We start from the raw sequence: 21,329 nt of genomic DNA, 5'->3' as shown, positions 1-21,329 counted from the left end.
AAAAGAAAATCAAGTTAGTGGATGTACAGATATTTTTCTGTATTTTTCTAGGCGTTTGAAATATTTTATAACAATATACACATTTTAGTGCTTTGGGAAAATGTGTTACTATGCACAGATAACATGTTTGTGCTTTGTGAGGATATCATGTTGTCATAGTGTAGTTACTGTACCATACTACTTTCCATTTTTCTCCTTTGGTTTCTGATGTATAGTGGTTGCTGATATATAGCTTCTATTTCATAAGCTGAAATACTCTGAGCTTTGATTTTAGACCTAGAGAGTCTGCTGCAGTGTTCAGCATACCAAGACGTAAGATAAAGGAATGGAGGAAGTTGGTTTGGCCTCATAAGGGAACCCTAAACTTGAAAACCTGTCCTGATAAAAATTGTTTTCTTAATTCGTAAAATTAATGTGTATGAACATTTTTACAAGTTAGGGAATTAGAACCCTCCTTAAGTTTTTTTTTAAAAGCAATTATCTGGCTCTAACAAGAATAAAATTCATGATATTCATATTGTTAAGGAAAATCTAGGTCATACCTAAGTTTGGTTCTTTGGAAATTTGAGTTTCTTATATAATTTTCAAGTAGCTCGAAGAGATAGTCACATACTGCTTTAGAAAAGCTGTCAGCCATTTAGCCTGAGTTCAGAAGAAAGGAGACTTCATTTTTTTTTCTACTTAGTTTGCACCTTCATTATAAATTAGAGGCCCGGTGCATGAAATTCATGCATGGGGGGGGGGGGGAAGGGTGTTGTTTGTCCCTCAGCCCAGCCTGCATCCTCTCCAATCTGGGACCCCTCAAGGGATGTCCGACTGCCCAGTGGGATCAGGCCTAAATGGGCAGTCGGACATCCTCTCACAATCCAGGACTGCTGGCTCCCAACTGCTCGCCTGCCTGCCTGCCTGATTGCCCCTAACCGCTTCTGCCTGCCCAGCCTGATCACCCCCTAACCACTCTGCTGCCAGCCTGATGGACACCTAACTGCTCCCCTGCTGGCCCAATTGCTCCTAACTGCCCTCCCCTGCCAGCCTGGTTTCCCCTAACTGCCCTCCCCTGCTGGCCTGGTTGCCCCCAACTGCCCTCCCCTACAGGCCTGGTCCCCCCCAACTGCCCTCCCCTGCTGGCCTGGTCACCCCCAACTGCCCTCCCCTGCAGGCCTGCGTCCCCCCCACAACTGCCCTCCTCTGCCAGCCCAGTCACCCCTAACTTCCCTCCCCTGCTGGCCTGATTGCCCCCAACTGCCCTCCCCTGCCAGCCATCTTGTGGTGGCCATCTTGTGGCCACATGGGGGTGGCCATCTTGTGACCACATGGGGGTGGCCATCTTGTGTGTGGGAGTGATGGTCAATTTGCATATTACCTCTTTATTATATAGGATTATATAGGATGGCAGGTAGGCTGGTAAAACAAGCACATGTATTACTATTTAAAACAGAAAACAGTGGGGGAAAGCCCTTTTTACAAGGGTAATGCTCAACCAAACACATATAAGACTATTCACATTAAACATGGAACACTGTTATTAAGAACAACTAAAATTGAATAAAATAGCACAACAGCTATTTGGAGCCAGCCATCCTGTTTGGAGGAGCGTTTCTGGCTGTAGAGCAAATGCAGAGGCCTTGAGGCAGGAAAGAGCTTCCAGGGTTTGACTGGAGTAGACCACACACTAGAGAAGAGGGCCAGGGCAGGTGGGCCTTGCCAATATGAAATCAGATTTTAAATGTTGTAAGAAGCCACTGGAAGGTTTCAAACAGGGAATTATAAGATAAGGTTTGCATTTACAGCTGTAAACCTCTGTACTACTGTTTAGAGGGGATTGTGGTAGAGCAAGGGCAAAAGCAGAGAGACCAGTTAGGAAGTTGCTATTAGTAGTCAAGGTGAGAAGTGATGGCCACGGAGACAGATACGAACAGATCGGAAACAGAGTTTACCGAGGAACTGGGAATATACAAAAGTGAGAAAAACAAGTTTTACTCTCAAGGGCCTAGGTTTACTACTTTTAAGAGTTTGCTGTGTCTTTCTAAATCTTTCTCTTGCTTTTGCATTTTTATTTTTTTGTTAATCCTCACCTGAGGATATTTTTCCATTGATTTTTAGAGAGAGTAGAAGGGAGGGGGAGAGACAGAGAGAAAGATCTACGTGAAAGAGACACATCAATTGGTTGCCTCACACATGCCCCAACCAGGGCTGGGGATTGAGCCTGCAGCCGAGGTAGGTGCTCTTGACTGGAATCGAACCCGTGACCCTTCAGTCAGTGGGCCGACGCTCTATCCACTGAGCCAAACCGGCGAGAGCTGCTTTTGCATTTTTATATGCATTTGCTGAACATATACAGAATTGTGCTTATATGCCGGTGTGAATTTGTTTTTTAACAAATGGTATTATACTGTACAGGATCCATTCGAAAGTATTTCTTGGAGATCTATCTACGCTGTTAAATTTGTACAAAGGTCATTCTTTGCAACAGACTCATAATAGTATTAATATGCCAGAAGTAACCTCTGGTGGTCAACCTGCCCCTTACAATTCCTACTCTCAGCGCCCTTTATTTTCTAATCGTGGCTTCCTTAAGTCAGGAAGGAAGTTGTAAGTACTTTGTAAACAAAAGCATTGGCTTTTATTTACTTCCTAAAGGGGCTCTGCACACCGGATCTAAATGCTCGAAACAGCCTACTGAGAACGCCTCCCAGATCCTTTGCCCTGGAAATGTCCCTGCCTGGAGCTTATAAGGCACTTTGAATAGGCCTTGAAATTCTAGGCCTTCAGCCTACGGCAGTGTGTCATCTGGGTGCTCTGAGCAGGGCTATAATGAAAAATAATGTTCAGTTGATGTCACAAGCAATTCATCATTCAGACAGTGATGGTTTTCAGGTTGGATTCAAATGAGGTTGTTTTCTTCTGCTTCAAAACATCCTGGAAATAGCCTGGATCCCGCACTTTGGGAGTGGCTTGGAAGGGGGAGTTTGTTGGGGAGCACAAGAGGCTTGGTTGGAAAGTTGTCAGGAGGACATTCTGGTAAAAGGGAAGTGTGTGGAAGGCCACCTGCCCTGCTTACTGGAATTCTGACTTAGGGGAGACTCAGGGGAGTGTCGCAGGCGGCGCCCCTAGTTATTCCTAGACCTTTCCAAACAAGTTTGTGTACATGCAGACCCCCCCACCCCTGGGTGTTTACTGGAATCCTTATGCTTAATCCCTGGATGCTCTTGACTAGAGGACAATGTAAACATGTGTCCTCCCAAGATTCCTCACCCTACTGATTGTATCTAAAGATAAACATTCCAATAAAGGCCTAAGGAGGCAGGCCATAGAGGCTGCTCTGGCCACTAAAGCCGGGCGCTCCTTAGCCCTCTCTTGCACGGTCAAACTGTGTCTGAGTAATCTGTTCACCTGTCATTCAGGGACTGCTGGTCAGCCCCCCCGCAGGAGGTGACAGGTCGAGTTAATATTACATCTGGGACTCCCTACTCCCCAACATTTTATAATGGAAACTTTGGAAGAACAGCACAGTGAACACTGCTATCCACTACCTACATTCACCCTTAACATTTTACTCTCCTTTCTTTATCATATATCTGTTCACCTGCTTATTTGCCCATTCATGGGTGTATCAATCCATCTTCATTTTTTGATGCATCACAAAGCACACTGCAGATATCAGGGCACTGCACCTAAACTTTCTGCATGCGCACCATTAACTGGAGTTTAATATCTTTTTAAAAAATATATATTTTTATTGATTTCAGAGAGGAAGGGAGAGGGAGAGAGCGATAGAAACATCAATGATCAGAGAGAATCACTGATTGGCTGCCTCCTGCATGCCCCCTACTGGGGATCAAGCCTGCAACCTGGACATGTACCCTTGACCAGAACCAAACCTGGGATCCTTCAGTCCGCAGGCCGACGCTCTATCCACTGAGCAAAACAGGCTAGGACTGGAGTTTAATATCTTTTATTTATTTATTTATTTATTTTATTTTATTGATTTTTTACAGAGAGGAAGGGAGAGGGATAGAAAGCTAGAAACATCGATGAGAGAGAAACATCGACCAGCTGCCTCCTGCACAACCCCCAATGGGGACGTGCCCGCAACCAATGTGCATGCCCCTGACCGGAATCGAACCTGGGACCCTTCAGTCCGCAGGCCAACGCTCTATCCACTGAGCAAAACAGGCTAGGACTGGAGTTTAATATCTTGATTTTAAAAAATATTTAAGGGAAATTAATATTCCATGAAATGCACAAATCTCAGGTGGACTAGTCCATCAGTTTGATGAATGCCTGCATGTGGAACCCAAACCCCCAATACCTGCTAACATCACGATGTTAGACTTTGATCAAGGGGTCACAGCCTTTAAAACTCCCCTCCTGGGGACCTGGAGCGTATCACGCTAAGTGAAATAAGTCAGTCAGAGAAAGACAAGTATCACACGATGGCACTCACATGTGGAATTTAAGCAACAAAATAAACTGATGAATGGAGTGGATCCAGAGACATGGAAGCATGGAACAGAGTGTGGAATCTCAGAGGGAAGGTGGGTGGGTGGGAGGTAATCAATGAAAGACCTTGTATGCATATATGCATAACCCAAGGACACAGACAATAGGGTGCTGAAGGCTGGGGGTGGAGGAGGTGGGAGGGAGCGGAGGTGGTAGGGTGGGGGGGTTGGGGAGGGTAAAGGGGTTAATGTGGGGGGATGGGGCCATATGTAATACTTTCAACAATAAAGATTTATTAAAAAAATCAAGTTAAAAAAAAAAAAAAAGACTCTCCTCCTGCTTTGGAGAAAATGGCAGAAAATGTGCAAACCAGCAGAGCCAGGAGAGAGGAACAATGGTGACTCAAAAGCACATCATGCTAAGAAAGGAGGCACCCAAAGAATTGTCCGGAAAATGAAAGTCTGACATTTCAGACCTTCAGTCCGGACTCAAGTGGGGACAGGATATTTCTTTTTGCCCCAACATCACTGTTTAGATCCACAAACTTCAAAAACGTTTCCACTTTTCCACATCACTCACTCTGCATTAAAAAGCAAAAGAACAGAGAATAAAAAAATAAAGGATAGAGAAAATTAATTGGACAAAACGGGATGGGAAGAGGCATGTTTCCAGGGAAAAGTACATTCCTTAAGGCGACACTGCCCAGAGTTGGGTGAGAGCTTTACGGCATGTGAAGAATTTTATAATGATCACATTATGACCTGAATTACATAAAAATTATGACATGTTACAAAAGCAGGGCACTTGTGAAGGGTCCGGAGGATTGGCCTGGGCTTTTAAAAACGGCAGAGACTGACCAAGGGTGCACAGCTTTCAAATGAAAAGCTGAAATGTTCATCGCACTTTACTAAACACCACGGTTGTCATCAACAAGGACAACAGTTTTGAACAGTTTCAAAGATAGTTGAAAACGCTGAGTTGAAGGTTTTGTTTTGTTTTGTTTGTAAGTTTGAGGCCAAAATCGACACTCATCTTTTTGGATGCTTACTGTTTTTTTTTTTTTTTTCTTTTCTTGATTAATATCCTGCTGGTGGTATCAATTTTGAAAACGGAAACATTATAGGAAACAAAACGGCAAGTTTATAATCCCACCACGTAGAGATGAGCCCTATGAGCAACCTTTCTGTATTCAAACTTTTCCCACTGCGCGTAGATCTCACTTTGACAGGGCGTTTAGACAACCATTCTTTTTAACAGCCGGCGCTTTCAAACAAAAATTACCTAAAATATGAAGTCTTTTTCTTCCTCTGGCCGATTGGACCCAGAAATTGTTATAGAAAGAAAGCGTTCATAATTAGATTTTAAAAAGTTGAACAGAAAAGTATGTACAAAGAGAAACACAAAACATTACGCCTTTATTTTGGTGAATTAGCAACAAAGAAAAGGATTAGCATGGACGGGTACTTTTCAAAAAAAAAATTTTTTTTTTTCCTCTGGCTCCCGCTAGGGTGGAGGAAGTTCTCGGTTCTGAGAGGGTGGAACAAAGTGGAAGAACAAATGACTGGGAGTCTCCCCTCCCTCCCGCCGCTACCTCCCCCCTTCTCCCCCCCCCCCCCGCTCGGGACTGCGGGGGTCGGTTATGGGGGGCCCCGGAGACAGAGGCGGGCAGCAGGTGCCTGGGCTCCAGCCCCCGATCCCCCGCCCCCCATCCCTCCACCCCACCCGAGCTTGGCCTCGCCCCCTGGCGGGGGAGCGCTTAGGTGTAGAGGTGCGGGGGGTGGGGGCGCACACCCCGCGGGCTGCGGGGAAGAGGCCGAGGGGGTGCTCCCGGCCCCGGCATCCCCGGGAGGTTCGCCGCGCCCGCACGCACCCTCGTCCCGAGACCCCGGGAACATGTCCGCAGCCGGGGCGCAAAGCGGCGCCCCGGGGAGGAGAACCCGGGGAGGGCGTGTGCCGTGGCGGCGGCGGCCGCGGCCGCGGAGCCGCTAGTCCCCTCCCTCCTGGGGGAGCAGCTGCCGCCGCCGCCGCCGCCACCACCAGCGCGGGCCGCGGCCGGAGCGAGCGGGGCGAGCGGCGCGCGAGGGAGGCGGGGGCGGGGAGGGGGGTGGGCGAAGGGGCGGGAGGGCGTGGGGGGAGGGTCTCGCTCTCCTTGAGACCAGAGCCCGAGAGGGAGAGACCCTGGCGGCGGCGGCGGCGCCTGACACTCGGCACCTCCTGCGGTGCTGCGGGGCGGCATGTCCGAGGCTGGCGGGGCCGGGCCGGGCGGCGGCGGAGCGGGAGCCGGGGCAGGGGCTGGGGCCGGGGCCGGACTCGGGGCGCTGCCCCCGCAGCCCCCCGCGCCGCCGCCGTTGCCGCCGCAGGGCTCCCCGTGCGCCGCCGCCGCTGGGGGCTCGGGCGCCTGCGGACCGGCGACGGCTGTGGCGGCGGCGGGCACGGCCGAAGGACCTGGAGGCGGCGGCTCGGCCCGAATCGCCTTGAAGAAGGCGCAGCTGCGCTCCGCTCCGCGGGCCAAGAAACTGGAGAAACTCGGCGTGTACTCCGCCTGCAAGGTACGCGCTCGCCGCTCCCCGACCGCCCGAGGGGCTCGGGCCCAGCCCGCGGGACCCCCGCCCCCTCCTTTCCCCGCGCGCCCCGCCTCCCGCCTCCCGCCCGGGGCCGCTGCACCGCGGAAGTGCTGTTGTCCTCCGCGCCCAATTAGCTTCTTCTCGGACGCGAGTGCTGTTGAGTTGCAAGAAGAGGCGGGGGTGGGGTGGGGTGGGGGGGTCACCAAGACCGAGAACCTTTCATTCCTTCCCCTTGGAAGGAGTTGCCTCTGTGCCCGCGCTCCTGGGCTGCCCTGGGGCTTTGTTGCTCTGTAGGAGCTCGCCGGGGGCGCCTTCCTGAGAGTGGAACGGGGCTCACTGTGTGGCGAGCGCTCCAGGGCCCAGGGAACATCTTTGGGGGAGGAGGGGGGGGGGGATCAGAGCGCCCCTTCTTGGTTCGTCCTCTCCCCGTGTCCCCTTGGGAGGAGCTGGGGGAGGGAGTGAGGGTGGAATAGGCTCCCGGACTCCTGCGCTTTTGGGGAGATAGAAGGGGCGGAGCGCGCCCGCCCAGAGGGAGGGTGGGTCTAGCCCGAGGCGAGGGTCCTGGAGCCCGAGGCGCTCTCCGTGGAGGGCGGAGGCGCCGCGGCGCGCGGTGACAGCCCGCTCCTGATTGTGTTATTAGTTGTTTAGTTAAAACGCTGTCCCAGCCGCTCGGGGTGTAAACAGGATTTGGCAAGGTGACAGCCCAGCGCGGCGGGCGCTACTGCTCGGTTTGAGGACACCCGTGTCTTTCCCTCCCCTCTCCATCCCAGCTCCCAGCACCCCGGCGTCCCTCCGCGGCACAGCCAGATGTGGGCGTCCCGCTCCCGCGGTGGGAGGATTGCCCGAGGCCGCGGGGCCGCCTGGCCCGGCGCTGTCCGCAGCGGCTTTGTTTTGACAGGGTGACAGCTGAGGGGGGCGGGGACTTGGCCTCGTCAGCTCCTGCGGCCTGTGGCTGCGTCGGGGAAGAGACACCCTCGCACACCTCCCACGTATTCTCTCGCTCGCTGCACGCGGGGTCAAGTTCCCAGATTCCAGATTCCCAGGGCCGAGCCGCAGCGGCCACTTCTGAATTTGGGTGTCAAGATAATGAACCCTGCTAGAACCTCTCTCCCCCCGGGTCATGCTGTGAAAAGGAACTCTCAACCACAGTGGAATGTCTCTTTACCTTTTCCCCCCACACCTTTCACATTCTCAGGTATATGTTGACCACTTACTCTGTGCCCTGCACTGGGACAATAAATATTTGTTGAGTGAATGTAAGCCCAGTGCTTCTCAAACTTCCACGTGCCTAGGAGTCACCTGGGGAGCTGGCTAGAAGGTTGCTTCTAAATCAATAGGTCTGGGGGAGGGGGGGGGCGCGGGAAGAGATTTCTGACTAACTCTCCCGTGATGTGATGCTAGTTCGTTGACCCCACTCCAAGTAGCAAGACCCTAGTTCAGGCCTGGGTAATATATTAGTCATCCTTTTTGAATTCATCCAAGGAAACTGAAACTGTGAGACAATAATGCCTCACGGTTGGCATTTCTGAAGAAGGAAGGGAAAAAATATATAAAGTGGGAGGGGTGTGCTTCCAAGAAAGGTGAAGGGCCAGGAGTTGGTTATTAAGAGCATTAGTCTACTCAAGAGCAAGGTCAAGAACAAGGTCAGTTGCTTGGTGGACTTGCTGTTTAGCAACCGGAGTGGGCTCCTGTAGGAACTTGGTCAGCTCATTGTTTCTGTCCTGGCTGTTTATCGGGTTCCCGTCAGGAGCACCTTCTCTCCCTGTTGCCTGCGATTGCCTTGATATCTGGAACCTTCCCTGACGTTTCGGTGCTATCTGAAGCTATGTATGAGCATATATGTGCCCTTTAGATTTCCAAGAGTGAGATGTAGCACCTTTTCTAAGATTTGTGATTTGAGTGTTTCATGCTCACGTTCATAATCGCATTTATAGGAAGGGAAAAGCCTCTCTCTTCCTGCTCCTGGGAAGACTCTGAAAGCGTCCATTTGTATGTGCTCATTCATTCAGTAAACATGGACAGGGGTCTCACCTGGGTGGCCAGGCACTGTGCTAGATGCCTGGCTGTGATACCCAGATCCTGTCCTTCTGTGTATGTGCCCATGTGTGCATGTGTCGGGGGCCTGGAGAAGTGGGCAGGGAACTAATCACAATGACATCACAAAACAAAACTGCTTTCTTAGAGTGATGTTGGAAGTCAGAGCAGGGCAGTTCCTGCGCTGGAGCAGCGCTGGGGTACGAATGGCTTCCTGGAGGAAGTGTCAGTGGGGTGACGTGAGGCTTCTTGTCGTGGAGAAACTGAAAGCAGTTGTAGCTTGGAACTGTGCCTGCAGGAGCTGGTGCCCCATTGCCTGGGGCCTCCAGGTTTCAGGGAGGGTGTGTGTGTGTGTGTGTGTCCAAGAGGGCATAGGGGAATCCAGGAATCTTAACACCTCGGGAGTGACATTATCTCAGATTTGCTTTTATTTATTTAAACTGCTTAACTGGGTGTGAGAGGATGCAAAGAGAGCAGAATCAGTGGTTCTTTCTCAGCTTGTCTCTACATTTCATATAAAGCCCCAAAGGACAGATTTTACCCTGCCTTTTGGTATTGACTAGCCCCTTGGAAGGTCAGAGAGGGTACAGAGGTTAGGGAATGAGGAGGGACCTGGAAAGAGATGAGGTACTTTACAGAGGGCTATTGAAAGAAAAACAGGTCCCAGACCTCATAAAAGATGTGGCCTTTAAACTCCACAAGTGAAACAGAAAAAGAAGTGAGCTAGTTCACAGCCAGGGTGGTGCGCCACACCCCGGGGAGAGGGGGAAAAAAAAAAAAAGAAAAAGAAACTTGTTTTTCAGGATCCAGGGTAGAGTATTTTGAACTGTCTTCTGGCAAAGGTTGCTTCAGAGCCACTTGGCTGGCCTGTGACACAGCCAGAGTGATCATCAATAATGTAGATCTGTCCATGTGTTGCCTCTGCTTAGGACCCTCTAATTTCTCTTTATTGGAGTCCGCAGGGCCTGGCTATTGCTATCTCTGGCCCCTTCTTAGGGTCGTTCGAGCATGGTGCCCTTCTTGCTCAGGCAGGGCCTTTGCACATGCTGTTCGCCGGGGCCAAAGGTCTTCCACATCACTTACATGAACTCCCAACTTTTCTGGCAAATCTCAGATTCCTTGCATTTCCTTTATCGCCTTGTCCAGCCTTCTGGTTACACGTTTTCTGAACCCTTCTGTACTTGCTTTTCCTTCCTGGTGCTTTTATCATGAATTTTAATTGGATTAAATGATTGGATATGTTTGAATAGATTTTAAGTGAAGTCATTATTGACTGAATGAATGAACTGGAGAAGGAAAAACTGGAGAAATGATTAACTGTTGGGGTAGCAGTACTGAAATTTTAGCTTGACTGCTTTTTGACAATTGGGTAGAGGGACTTTTTCACGCAGGGCAGTTCTAGGAAGCTCACAGATGTCCATGGGACGGGGTTTGTGGTGTTATAAAAGAAACCCTACGTGAAAGTATTAGCCCAAATACAAAGCTCCTTGAATTAAAGTGCAATTTATCTATAAAAGTGTATTGACTGATTCTTTTTTTTAAAAAAGTATATTTTATTGATTTTTAACAGAGAGGAAGGGAGAAGGGATAGAGAGCTAGAAACATCGATGAGAGAGAAACATCGACCAGCTGCCTCCTGCACACCCCCCACCGGGGATGTGCCCGCAACCAATGTACATGCCCTTGACCGGAATCGAACCTGGGACCCTTGAGTCCGCAGGCCGACGCTCTGTCCACTGAGCCAAACCGGTTTCGGCTATTGACTGATTCTTAATGAAATAGGCCATTTGTACTTGAGGAGAGGCAGTAGGGTGTAGTGGCTGGACTACACAGAGTTCAAAGTAATTGGAGTTCCCATTTCAGGCTATCCAGCTGTGTGACCTTGGACAGGACCTCACCTCAGCCTCCATTTCTTTGTCTGTAAAGTAGGAATAATAATGCCCCCGCATGGCTCAAGAGAGAGGATTTAAAATGGGCTAATGTGTATGAGGCAACCAGCCAACAGGGTGTCTGGCCCGTGGTGAGCCCTTAAAGCTCGGAGCAGGGGATACATTTTTAACTCGGAAGTCAACAGAAATTTCAACTCTGCCACTTGTGTGATCCTGGGCACAACTCACTTAGTTTTTCTCTGAGCCCGGAATAGTTCATCTATAAAATGGGAACGTCACTCTTGAAATGAAAAGAGAGAAGGTTCCCCAAGTTCCTGGGGCCTGCATTGCTGGGTTAATGGTGGCTAAATGGAATTGTCTGGTGCTTTACGGCATTGTCTCGGAATCAGTGGCCACAAAGCATTTATGGAAAACCCAGTGACTTCGTTTCTTGGCTGAGTGCCATACCTAGAGAGTCACACGGGCACAGGGCTATACAATTAGCCCTAATTTAAAAAATAATGGTTTATAGTCTAGATATAACACTGACTGTATAATTTGCAGAGTGGGGGCAGCAGTGCCATGAGGAGAGAAGTGTCCTGTCTTGTCCTGGGGCGGGTGAACGGGGCACCTGAGCAAGCCTTGTCGCTGGGCGGGGGAGGGGGCGGAACCCCCCACCACTTGGTGTTTATTTGTCAGCCACTCCTTCAGAGAGCAGACTTCTTTTTCAGCTTGTCAACATCTAGAGCAGGGACTCTCCCCCAGGAGCTGTTCTGTCCCCGCAGGGATATTGGGAGACATTTTTGGCCATTGTAGTTGGGGGGAGGGGAGTGCTTCTGGCAGCTAGTGATTCTAAACATCCCATGATGCACAGGGCAGCCCTCCACAACAAAGGATCGTCCGGCCCCAGATGACAGTAGCACCGGAGTTGAGGAAGCTGCTGTAGAGGAACGCTGTGCTGTCCCCCAATGCCGTAAGGGCATTGGCAGCACAGGAGAATCAATGCTTCTGATGTTAACTTGAATCACACTCCAAATCTGAAACCTCTCACTTTGTGAGTCACGGGCATACTTTTCAACAGCTTTATTGCGGTATAGGTTATAGGCCGTAAAACTCACACCCTCAAGTGTGCAGGCAGTTGCCTTAGAGTAAATGCATACAGTTGTGCATCCCTCACTGCCGTCCAGTAGTAACTCTTCCATCTCCTGTCGTGGGTTTGTGTTTTTTTTTAAGGAGATATTTTATATCCGTTGATTGTGGGTTTGCAAATACAAACAATTAAAAATACCTCTTTGGCCCTCGCTGGTCTGGCTCAGTGGATGGAGCGTCGGCCTGCGGACTGAAGGGTCCCGGGTTCGATTCTGGTCAAGGGCACGTGTCCAGGTTGCGGGCTCGATCCCTGGTGTGGGGCGTGCAGGAGGCAGCCGATCCATGATTCTCTCTCATCATTGATGTTTCTCTCTCCCTCTCTCTCTCCCTTCCTCTCTGAAATCAATAAAAATATATTAAAAAAAAAACCTTTTTGGATCAAAGAACTTGTATACATATATGCATAACCCTGGGGCCGGCAGTGGGGGCGGGCTAGAAGGGGTCAGTGGAGGGAAGAGGGGGTGTAGTAATACTTTCAACGATGAAGACTTAATAAAAAATAAATAAATCTCTTTGGAGATTCTTTAGATAAGTAGTATTGCTACAGCAAAGCACAAAACATGGAGGGGGTAAAGAAAACGTTTTTTTAAAAGTCCGTCTTTAGCCACATAAGTCTGTAGCACACAGTTATTTCACTTACGGTGACTCCTCTAAAAGGCGGTATCGTGGAGCCAGCACACAGAGGAAAAATGTTTCCTTTGGCAGGCACCGTACAAAAAGTCTGAGAGAAAGAGGACCAAATTTAATTCTGTTTGCTCATAAACTTTCAGGGAAGATGGAAATTCAGGCCTGCAAAGCCTTCAGATGGCAATTTGCAGTTTTATGTAACCGAGAAAGTAGTTTATAGGGCAAAACAGCCCAAAATCTGCTGAGGACTGTTTTGTTTTAGGAAGCATATGCTTCCAAATAACATTTTGTGATGCAGCGCTGGTGGGGTTTTTTGTGTTGTTGTTTGTTTCTTGTTAATTTTTTTTTTTTTTTTTTTACTACTAAGAAATCTAGTTACCTGTCTGCCAGGGCAGGATTTCCTTCTGTGTCTATCAGGTAAATCCACAGCGAGAGACCCATCCTAGGGAGTCTTGAGGGTAAAATGTAGTTTCATGGGAGGTACCTTGAAACAATCAGAACATCTGCTTCTCAGATGAAAGTTCTGGATCCTCAATACAGTGCCAATGAAACACGCATTTCCAAGGCTCAGTGGCTTCTGATTTAGTTCGTTTGCCTCTAAAAGAGAGAAAGGTTGCTATTTCGGAACGGTTGTCAGTGGGCTCTTACTCTTAATGGTTTCCTACTCCTAATGGGTTCAAACCCGGAGGCACCTGTGGCACGGAAGAGCAGGCCCGCTGCCTCCCTGGCTGCTCGGTGAAAACCTGGAGCCCCTGCCCTCCTCTCTCCCTCTGCACGTGGAGCGCCCGTGGGCACCCACTGAGCTGCCTTGTGTGTCAGCTTCCCCTTTGGAGAAGTGGGAGTCAAGGTGCCCCCCCCCCCCCCCCCCCCGACTTCTCGTGAAGATGAAATCGTTTAGCAGATGTGAAAGTGCTCTTGGAACAGAGAGAGGCATTTCACAGACCGTCTCTTTCATTTCAGTTTTAAAAACTTTCCGGCCGAAACCGGTTTGGCTCAGTGGATAAAGCGTCGGCCTGCGGACTCAAGGGTCCCAGGTTCGATTCCGGTCAAGGGCACGTACCTTGGTTGCGGGCACATCCCTAGTAGGGGGTGTGCAAGAGGCAGCTGATCGATGTTTCTCTCTCATCGATGTTTCTAACTCTCTATCCCTCTCTCTTCCTCTCTGTAAAAAATCAATAAAATATATTTAAAAACTTTCCGTCGGTCTCGGCTGTTTGCGTTTTGCCCAAGTGTAGGCCTCATGCCACTCGATTCTTCTCCCTGGGATGAAGAGCAAGGTAAGGAAGGTCATCTTACTAGCAGGGAACCAAGACCTACGGAGGCTTAGCAACTTTCTCAAGCTGCGGTGGGTGCTCAGTGAAGAGCTGGCCCACGGGGCGGCGGCGGGTGGGTGGGGGGTGGTCTCTTTCCAGTGCACCATTCTGCATTCTCTTCCCAAACTTCCTCATGGGGTTTGGATCAAAGAACTTGCATGCATGTATGCATAACCCACGGAGGGGCTGCTGTTCCTCCGAATGGTTTACAGAGAGGATTTCATGTGTTTTCCGCATTCTCCTGCTCTCACTTGATGTTTATTGTCCCCCTATTGAGAGGGACGTTCAAAGGCTTTGCTAGTTCGTGGAAGCCATAAAGCAAAATAAGCTTCTTTATTACTGGCCCAGGGCAGACGGACAGACTCATGCCCTTGATTGTTTTAAAGCTGGCCATCAAGAATGGCCCAGTAGAATTTCCTGCAGGAAGGAAGGAAGATGAAAGAGATCCCCACTCAGGTTGTAGAAGGTGCCAGAAATGCCAGAGAGGTAAGGAAACGCCTGTCAGGATGTTTTTGAAGTCCCCAGACAACTCTTCATAAGACTGCACTTTTTCACTTTTAATCTTACTATCAGACAGTAAAGTGCTGAAGTGATAAGTACTGTACGTAGCCTGGTGAGTTTTTACATGTGCGTGCATCCATGCCACTGCCCCCCCCCCCCCCCCCCCCGCCCCGGAAAAAGCTATAGAGCATTCCTAGCACCTCAGAGGGTTTTCTTGGGGCCCTCTCCCCATCCCTGGGAACCCCTATTCTGATGTCATTACCAGGGAGTAGTCTTGCCTTTCTTAAACATCCTATACATGGAATCACATGGTATGAACGCTTTTGTATCTGGCTTCTGTCAGTCCACGTGATCATGTCTGTGAGCTGCGTCTGTGTTGTGGCATCCAGCAGTTGTGTGTCAAGACACATTTTAAAGGCGGAAAAACAAGTTCAAAATGGTCAGCCATTTTCAAGATGGAAGCCTTCCCCTGCCCCAGGATGGAAAGCATTGGATATGGACAACTTGATAAAATGAATTTTTAAAAAAAGTTTTATCTTTTCTATTTAAGCAAACCCTGTTTATTGTTTTTTATGCTTTTGAAATGCTTATATATATATATATATATATATATATATATATAATTTATATATTATTGATTTTTTTTTTTAAAAGAGAGGAAGGGAGAGGAGTAGAGAGTTAGAAACATCGATGAGAGAGAAACATCGATCAGCTGCCTCCTGCACACCCCCTACAGGAGATGTGCCTGCAACCAAGGTACATGCCCTTGACTGGAATCGAACCTGGGACTCTTCAGTCCACAGGCCAACGCTCTATCCACTGAGCCAAACCAGCCAGGGCTGATAAAATGAATTTTAATGTGGCTTTTCAAAGAAAAGATGGGAATCTGACATTCAGGTGCACTGGGAAGAACCCACGAGGCCAGGACAAGAAATCGGGGGTGTATCTGGCCAAGCAGGGGGAGAGGCAGAAGGCGGGGAAGGTGGGTGCAGGGGGCCTGTGATATCACAGCCGGTGGCATGCTCAGACTGCAGAGTTCTTGTCTCCTGGTGTCTGCATCCGTGAGTCCTTTGCTGGTGAATATCCATGTGAAGTTCTGCTGTCACCATCCTGATTCTGGAAGGTGACTGCAGTTATCCACGGTGTCCTGCAGGGCTGGCAGAACCACACATGTTGGGACCTGGGGCAGGGTTACTGGAAGACTGGGCAGAACCTAGTATATAAAACGCCAGTGGACACGAATACCTCTGTGATAGTGACACTTTATCCAAGAAAACGTGTATAAAAATATGAGATAAACTTATTAGTTAAGTGGAATCATATGGACCATCCACTTATCAGTGTTTCCATAATCGATAGATTTAACACAGTTGAATTTTCATCTTGTTTACTTGTGCGTGCATGTACCACAGGGGCATTATACCTGTTGCCATTCATTTGTTCATTTGGTATTTATTCCCACGGGCTGCTTCAGAAGATTTCTGCTCAGGTAGCTCCTGTCCAAACTCCTTATGACAGTTCATCACCTAGTGATAATTGAAATGGAATTGAATCCTTTGTAGCATTGAATTGCTTTCATCTCTGGCGTGTAATTGTGCATGCTGGTAGCCCCTGTGCCGTACACTCTTCTTCTCCAGGTATTCGCGTGGCTCGTTGTCAAGTCTCATTTCAGAGTTCTCAATCCTCCTCATTTCACTGTTCTCAAGGGCCAGTGTCTCAGAGACACTGACTAGCCCATCCCCTGCCCTGGATCTAAAATAGCATCTCATCTCTATAATCTTAGCTTGTTTTGTTTTCCTTTACTGCGCTTATCAATTCTTGGAAATCACACGTGTATTTTATTTTCCCATTTTAGTATATGTGCTGCTAAAGCAAGCACTCACATGTACATTTTAAATCATTTCTTGTCTGTTTCTTTTATGGCAATAGAAGCTCCATGAGGCAGGGACTTTGGTTCATTCCATATCCCAGGTCCATGAACTGAGCCTTATCCATAGTAGGTGCTCAATACTTACTTATTTAATGAATGTGTCCTTTCACACTCACAGTGCATTTCATATTCACCCATGAGATTGGAGGGAGGAAAATCTTGTCTTTTTAAAAAAATATATATTTTATTGATTTTTTTTACAGAGAGGAAGGGAGAAGGATAGAGAGTTAGAAACATCGATGAGAGAGAAACATCGGTCAGCTGCCTCTTGCACACCTCCTACTGGGCATGTGCCCGCAACCAAGGTACATGCCCTTGACCGGAATCGAACCTGGGACCTTTCAGTCTGCAGGCCGACGCTCTATCCACTGAGCCAAACCTGTTAGGGCATGGAAAATCTTGTCTTAAAGAGGATTTTCAGAGAGGTTGAGTAACTTGCCCAAGGCCATGTGGTCAGAAGCAGGGTAGCCCTGAGTAGCTGAGTGGGGTTCCCGTGAACTCCTGTGGACCGGATGACCGGCAGTGCTTGTCTGATGGCTTGGACTTCTGCTATAAGATGGAACAAGGAGACGTCACAACCACTTTGAATCCTCCTCTGAGCAAATGAGGCGACCTTCTCTGACCACCGTTTCCTTTTCCTCAAATGAGAATTAAATTCTCACGAGGAGATCACGAGTATTGTGAGACCAGCGAGTTAAAACCTGTGAAGTTAAAACGTATGCTATGTTCTAAAAGTCCACATTACGGTAGTGAACTAGAAAAAAAAAATATCAGTTGCCTATAAAGTCATGTTTTCTAACTGTATTTCTTATTGCTTTGCTTCCTGCTTTAACGAAAGGCTTGAATAGGCTTTCTTTCATTGGTTCTTCTGTTTGCATTCAGAGGCCCAGACTCAGGGCTTACTATTTTGTCAATCAGGAGATGAATGCGTTTACTTTGGGGAAAAAAGTGTGAATAATATCTCTAATGATCGACTTGGAATAATACACCACCTAACCTTAGGAGAAAGCTTTGAGTAATCCCTTAAGTGACCTCAGGGGAAGACGTGAGGATGCTTCCATTAATCCCACACCATCCTGATCAGTCCCCATGCATTGCGTGCTCAGCCTTCTGCGAGGCTTCTGCGGTATGCAGGAGATTCCAGAAGTACAGCAAGGAGACCTGAGTAATATCATAGTGCCTGATGGTGGCAGCTCTAATTTGCATCAGCCCTAACAAGCTGGTGTTGAAACTGAATGGCCGGATGCCAAGGAAGCTAAGGTCAGCGTACTTTGAAATAGCAAAGTGAGTCATGTAACCCAGGATTTGCACATACCCACAGGGCTACCTGACTCACCCAAAACCTCCAAGGGATCACGTTCATGAGTATTGGTTAGGTGCCTGTGCCCAGCTCTGTCCTAGGTGTGTGGTGAGTGACAAAAGGAAGGGAAAGTCACTAGGAGCCCCTCATCTTGCTGGGGAGACAGAAACAGAAGGAAAGAGAAATATGGAGAGGATAATCAAGCATGAAGTCAATGGAGAGAGAAGCCATCATGAGCTTGGGGCAGGTGGAAGTGTAGGGGAGAGGCCCAGCCCAGGGTGAGTGAGCAGTACAAAACGAAGAAGCAAAACGGAAGGAAGACCTCAGAATGGTTGAGATGGGGGCCTGGAGGACAGATGGCCTGGGTGTGAATCCTGGAGTGAGACCCCGGGGGAGGTTACTTACCCTTTGCAAGCCTCAGATTTCAAAGCTGTAAAATGGAGATTGTGACAGTTGTCAACTTTTTTCCATTCATTCAACAAACTGTTATGTCATGTGCCAGGCGTTGGTTTAGATGTGGGGGATACAGTGACAGATGGGTCCTCACTCTTGCAGAGCTTGCTTTCTGGGAGCAGAAGCAGACAGTAAATAAGAAAATAACAGAGAGTGGTAAGTGCCACCCACAGGATGAAAACAGAGAAATAAATGAGAGTGCCTGGCGAGTGCCTTCAGATGAGTGCCAGAAAGGTCCCTCTGAGGAGGGGACAGGGTCTGGGGCCTGAATGAAGCTCAGAGGGAGGGTGCCAGGTGGGGAGTGCAAAGACTCAGGGGCAGAAAGGGCTTGGTATGTTCAAGGGCTGCCAGGCAACCTTTGTGGCTAGATGGGTCAGGGAGGGTGTGGGAGGGCAAGTGAAGGAGAAGAATGGGCAGAGGTCAATGGGGGCCAGGTTGCCAAAGTGTAATTTTCACACTGTGAAGTGATCTGATCGTTACTTCTGATCCATTTTGACAAATGCATAGCAAGACAAAAAAATATTTTCACTGCCCCAGAACAGTGGTCGGCAAACTCATTAGTCAACAGAGCCAAATATCAACAGTACAACGATTGAAATGTCTTTTGAGAGCCGAAAACCGACTTCTGCGCATGGGCCACGAAGTTTCAATCGCACTGTTACGTGCGCACCTGCACGTGGTATTTTGTGGAAGAGCCACACTCAAGGGGCCAAAGAGCCGCATGTGGCTCGCGAGCCGCAGTTTGCCGACCACGGCCCTAGAAAGTTCCTTCCTGCTCCTTGCCATTCAAATCCCTCTCTCCCAGAGGCAACCACTGAGCTCATTTGTGTCACCCTAAGTTAGTTTTGATATTCTATAATTTCGTATAAATGATATCACATAGTACATTATTTTCTTCTTCGCTCAGCATAGTGTTTTTGAGATTCATCCATGCTGCTGCATGTACTTAATTTTTTAAATTTTTGTTGCTGAGGAGCATTTCAGTTAGTTTATCCATTCACCTGTTAGGGACACCCGGGGTGTTTCCAGTGGATTCAGATTAAATCTGCATTTTTAAAGCATCCCCGCTGGCTGCTTTGGAAGAATAAAGCATACAAGAGGAAGAGTAGAAGCAGGGCCAGTTGGCGTTATTGCGGTCTGGGTACACATGGATAGCGGTGCGTGGCGGAGGGTGGCGGGCGTGGAGGGGTGAGAAGCCCACAATTTGGAGCTATATTGTAGGTGCAGTGGCAACGGGATTTGATTTGCAGTGAGAGGGTGACGTGTGAATACAAGACAGACATGAACTAATGTCTAGGTTGCTGGCCTGAGCACCAGAAAGAGGATGATGGTTCCATTTACCAAGATGAGCAAGACCGTGGGGGAAGCAAGTTTGGGGTGGGTGGGGGTCAAGAGTTCTATTTGGGGTGTGTTAAATTAGGTAGGGCTCTTAGTAGTCAACTGTTGTTTTGACGATAAAATGAGATTATTTAGCAGTTTGGTCTAGTATCTAGAACATTCTAAATGCTCAAGACATGGTAGCTATTACTAGAGTTAAAAACAGTGCTAAAAAAAAAAAGCAGTGCCAAATCATAATTATTGAGCTTACAAAAGAGACTAGCCAAGTTAAAGAAAAATGGAAAAAAAAAGTGAGCAAATAGGAATAGTAAGAAGTAGGATCCACTAGGGAAGGAAGAAATAAATCAGTTGACAGAAGGTTTTGAATTTCAGGTAGAAAATTTTGAACCGAATCCACTTGAGAATAATGTGTCTTTGCCCTTTAAGAAGGAGGAGACACAAGATATTTAGAGTGCCACTGAGGAGTTCTAGGTTTTGGCTCCTTGCCCCTTTGCCAGCTGGGTGAACTCAGGCAAGCCACACCCCTTCTCCAAGCATTGAATTACTTGTCCTATGGGCTTGCGGGGAGGAGAAAAATAAGATGATGCAGGCTAAAATTTCCTTGGAAAGTATCGAACAGAAATGCGCAACATTCTTAAATGTTTTTTTTCTGAGTTGAGTGATGTGTTAAGACAGTGGGTGCTAGAAGGAGGGCTGGGCGTGGCAATGCATTGCAAGTGGGGAGGAAGCTGTGCCTTCGAAGGGGCTATTAGGGCCTAACCTGGGTCCCTGTGAGAGTAGAGAAGGCATATATCTGGGACACACTCTGAAAAAAGAATCAGGATGAGGGTGCTGAATGCAGATGAATTGAGCCTCAGGAGCTGGGAGAACAGTGATGCCAATGAAGAGAACAAGGTAGTTGCAATGGAGGTGTTGGGGTTGAGGGCAAGCCTTAATGTAAAACTTACTGGGCAGACATGCCAGAGGCAGGCAGTTGGGAATGTGGACTGGAGGTTCCGTTTTTCAGGTTGGACTGGTTATGTGTAGCTGCGAGTCATCAGCCCCGATAAATGACTGATACCATGAGATGGCGAGCTGCCCAAGGAAGCAGCTTATATGGTGTTTATTTTGCTCATCCCGGTTGACGTGGTGCCAGAACAACAGGCTGAAGAGTGAAAAAGCCTGTCGGTCAGCTGGGTGTCTGGGCTGCTCCGTGCCAGCCAAATAGTTTGACGAATCTTTCCCGTGTGTCAGACTGAGCTGACTGCTTTGGCAAGTTCACCGATAAAGTCTTGAGATTAGACGTGTGTGTGTGTGTTTAAAGAGATTCCAGGAATTCTTTTTTTTATTGTTGTTGATAATTCTCACCCAAGGACATTTTTTCCATTGACTTTTAGAGAGAGTGGAAGGAAGGGAGGGAGAAAGAGAGAAACTTGATGTGAGAGACACATCGATTGGTTGCCTTCCACTCGTGCTCCAACCAGGGCTGGGGATTGAACCTGCAACCCAGATACATGCCCTTGACTGGGAATCGAACCCGCAGTCCTTGGGTGCGAGGGCCGATGCTCTAACCACTGAGAAACACTGCCAGGGCCCAGGAATTATCTTGGATTTAGAGTTCTGGGTCACGAGTGTCTTGGCCCTGCTGTCACTCAGGACCTCCTCAGACCCTTTCAGGGGTGGTGCATCAAATGTTTGGGTTTGATCCTAGAGAGGTGACTCAGATAGAATGAAGGTCCTGGCCCCCCTCCGACATTTAGTAGCACTGGAGTCATTCTAGCACCTTCTGAGATAATGCCTGAGGGTCCTGGGTCATTGATTCAATCTGAC

General features: G+C 48.5%; 1 protein-coding gene across 1 annotated transcript in view; it reads left to right on the top strand.

Annotated features, from left to right (window-relative positions):
- Nucleotides 1–6,630: 6,630 nt before the first annotated feature.
- KAT2B (lysine acetyltransferase 2B) overlaps nt 6,631–21,329 on the top strand; it is an 89,112-nt gene continuing 74,413 nt past the window's right edge. Inside the window, exon 1 of the mRNA XM_008153493.3 lies at nt 6,631–6,992. Within this exon, the coding sequence (XP_008151715.3) occupies nt 6,678–6,992 (315 nt within the window). The 5' untranslated portion in view covers nt 6,631–6,677. The remainder of the gene's footprint in view (nt 6,993–21,329) is intronic.

The sequence above is a fragment of the Eptesicus fuscus genome, chromosome 18 (genome assembly GCF_027574615.1).
Source record: "Eptesicus fuscus isolate TK198812 chromosome 18, DD_ASM_mEF_20220401, whole genome shotgun sequence".
Classification (NCBI taxonomy): domain Eukaryota; kingdom Metazoa; phylum Chordata; class Mammalia; order Chiroptera; family Vespertilionidae; genus Eptesicus; species Eptesicus fuscus.
The sequence above is the reverse complement of the archived record's forward strand: the minus strand, read 5'-3'. Positions and strand labels throughout refer to the sequence as shown.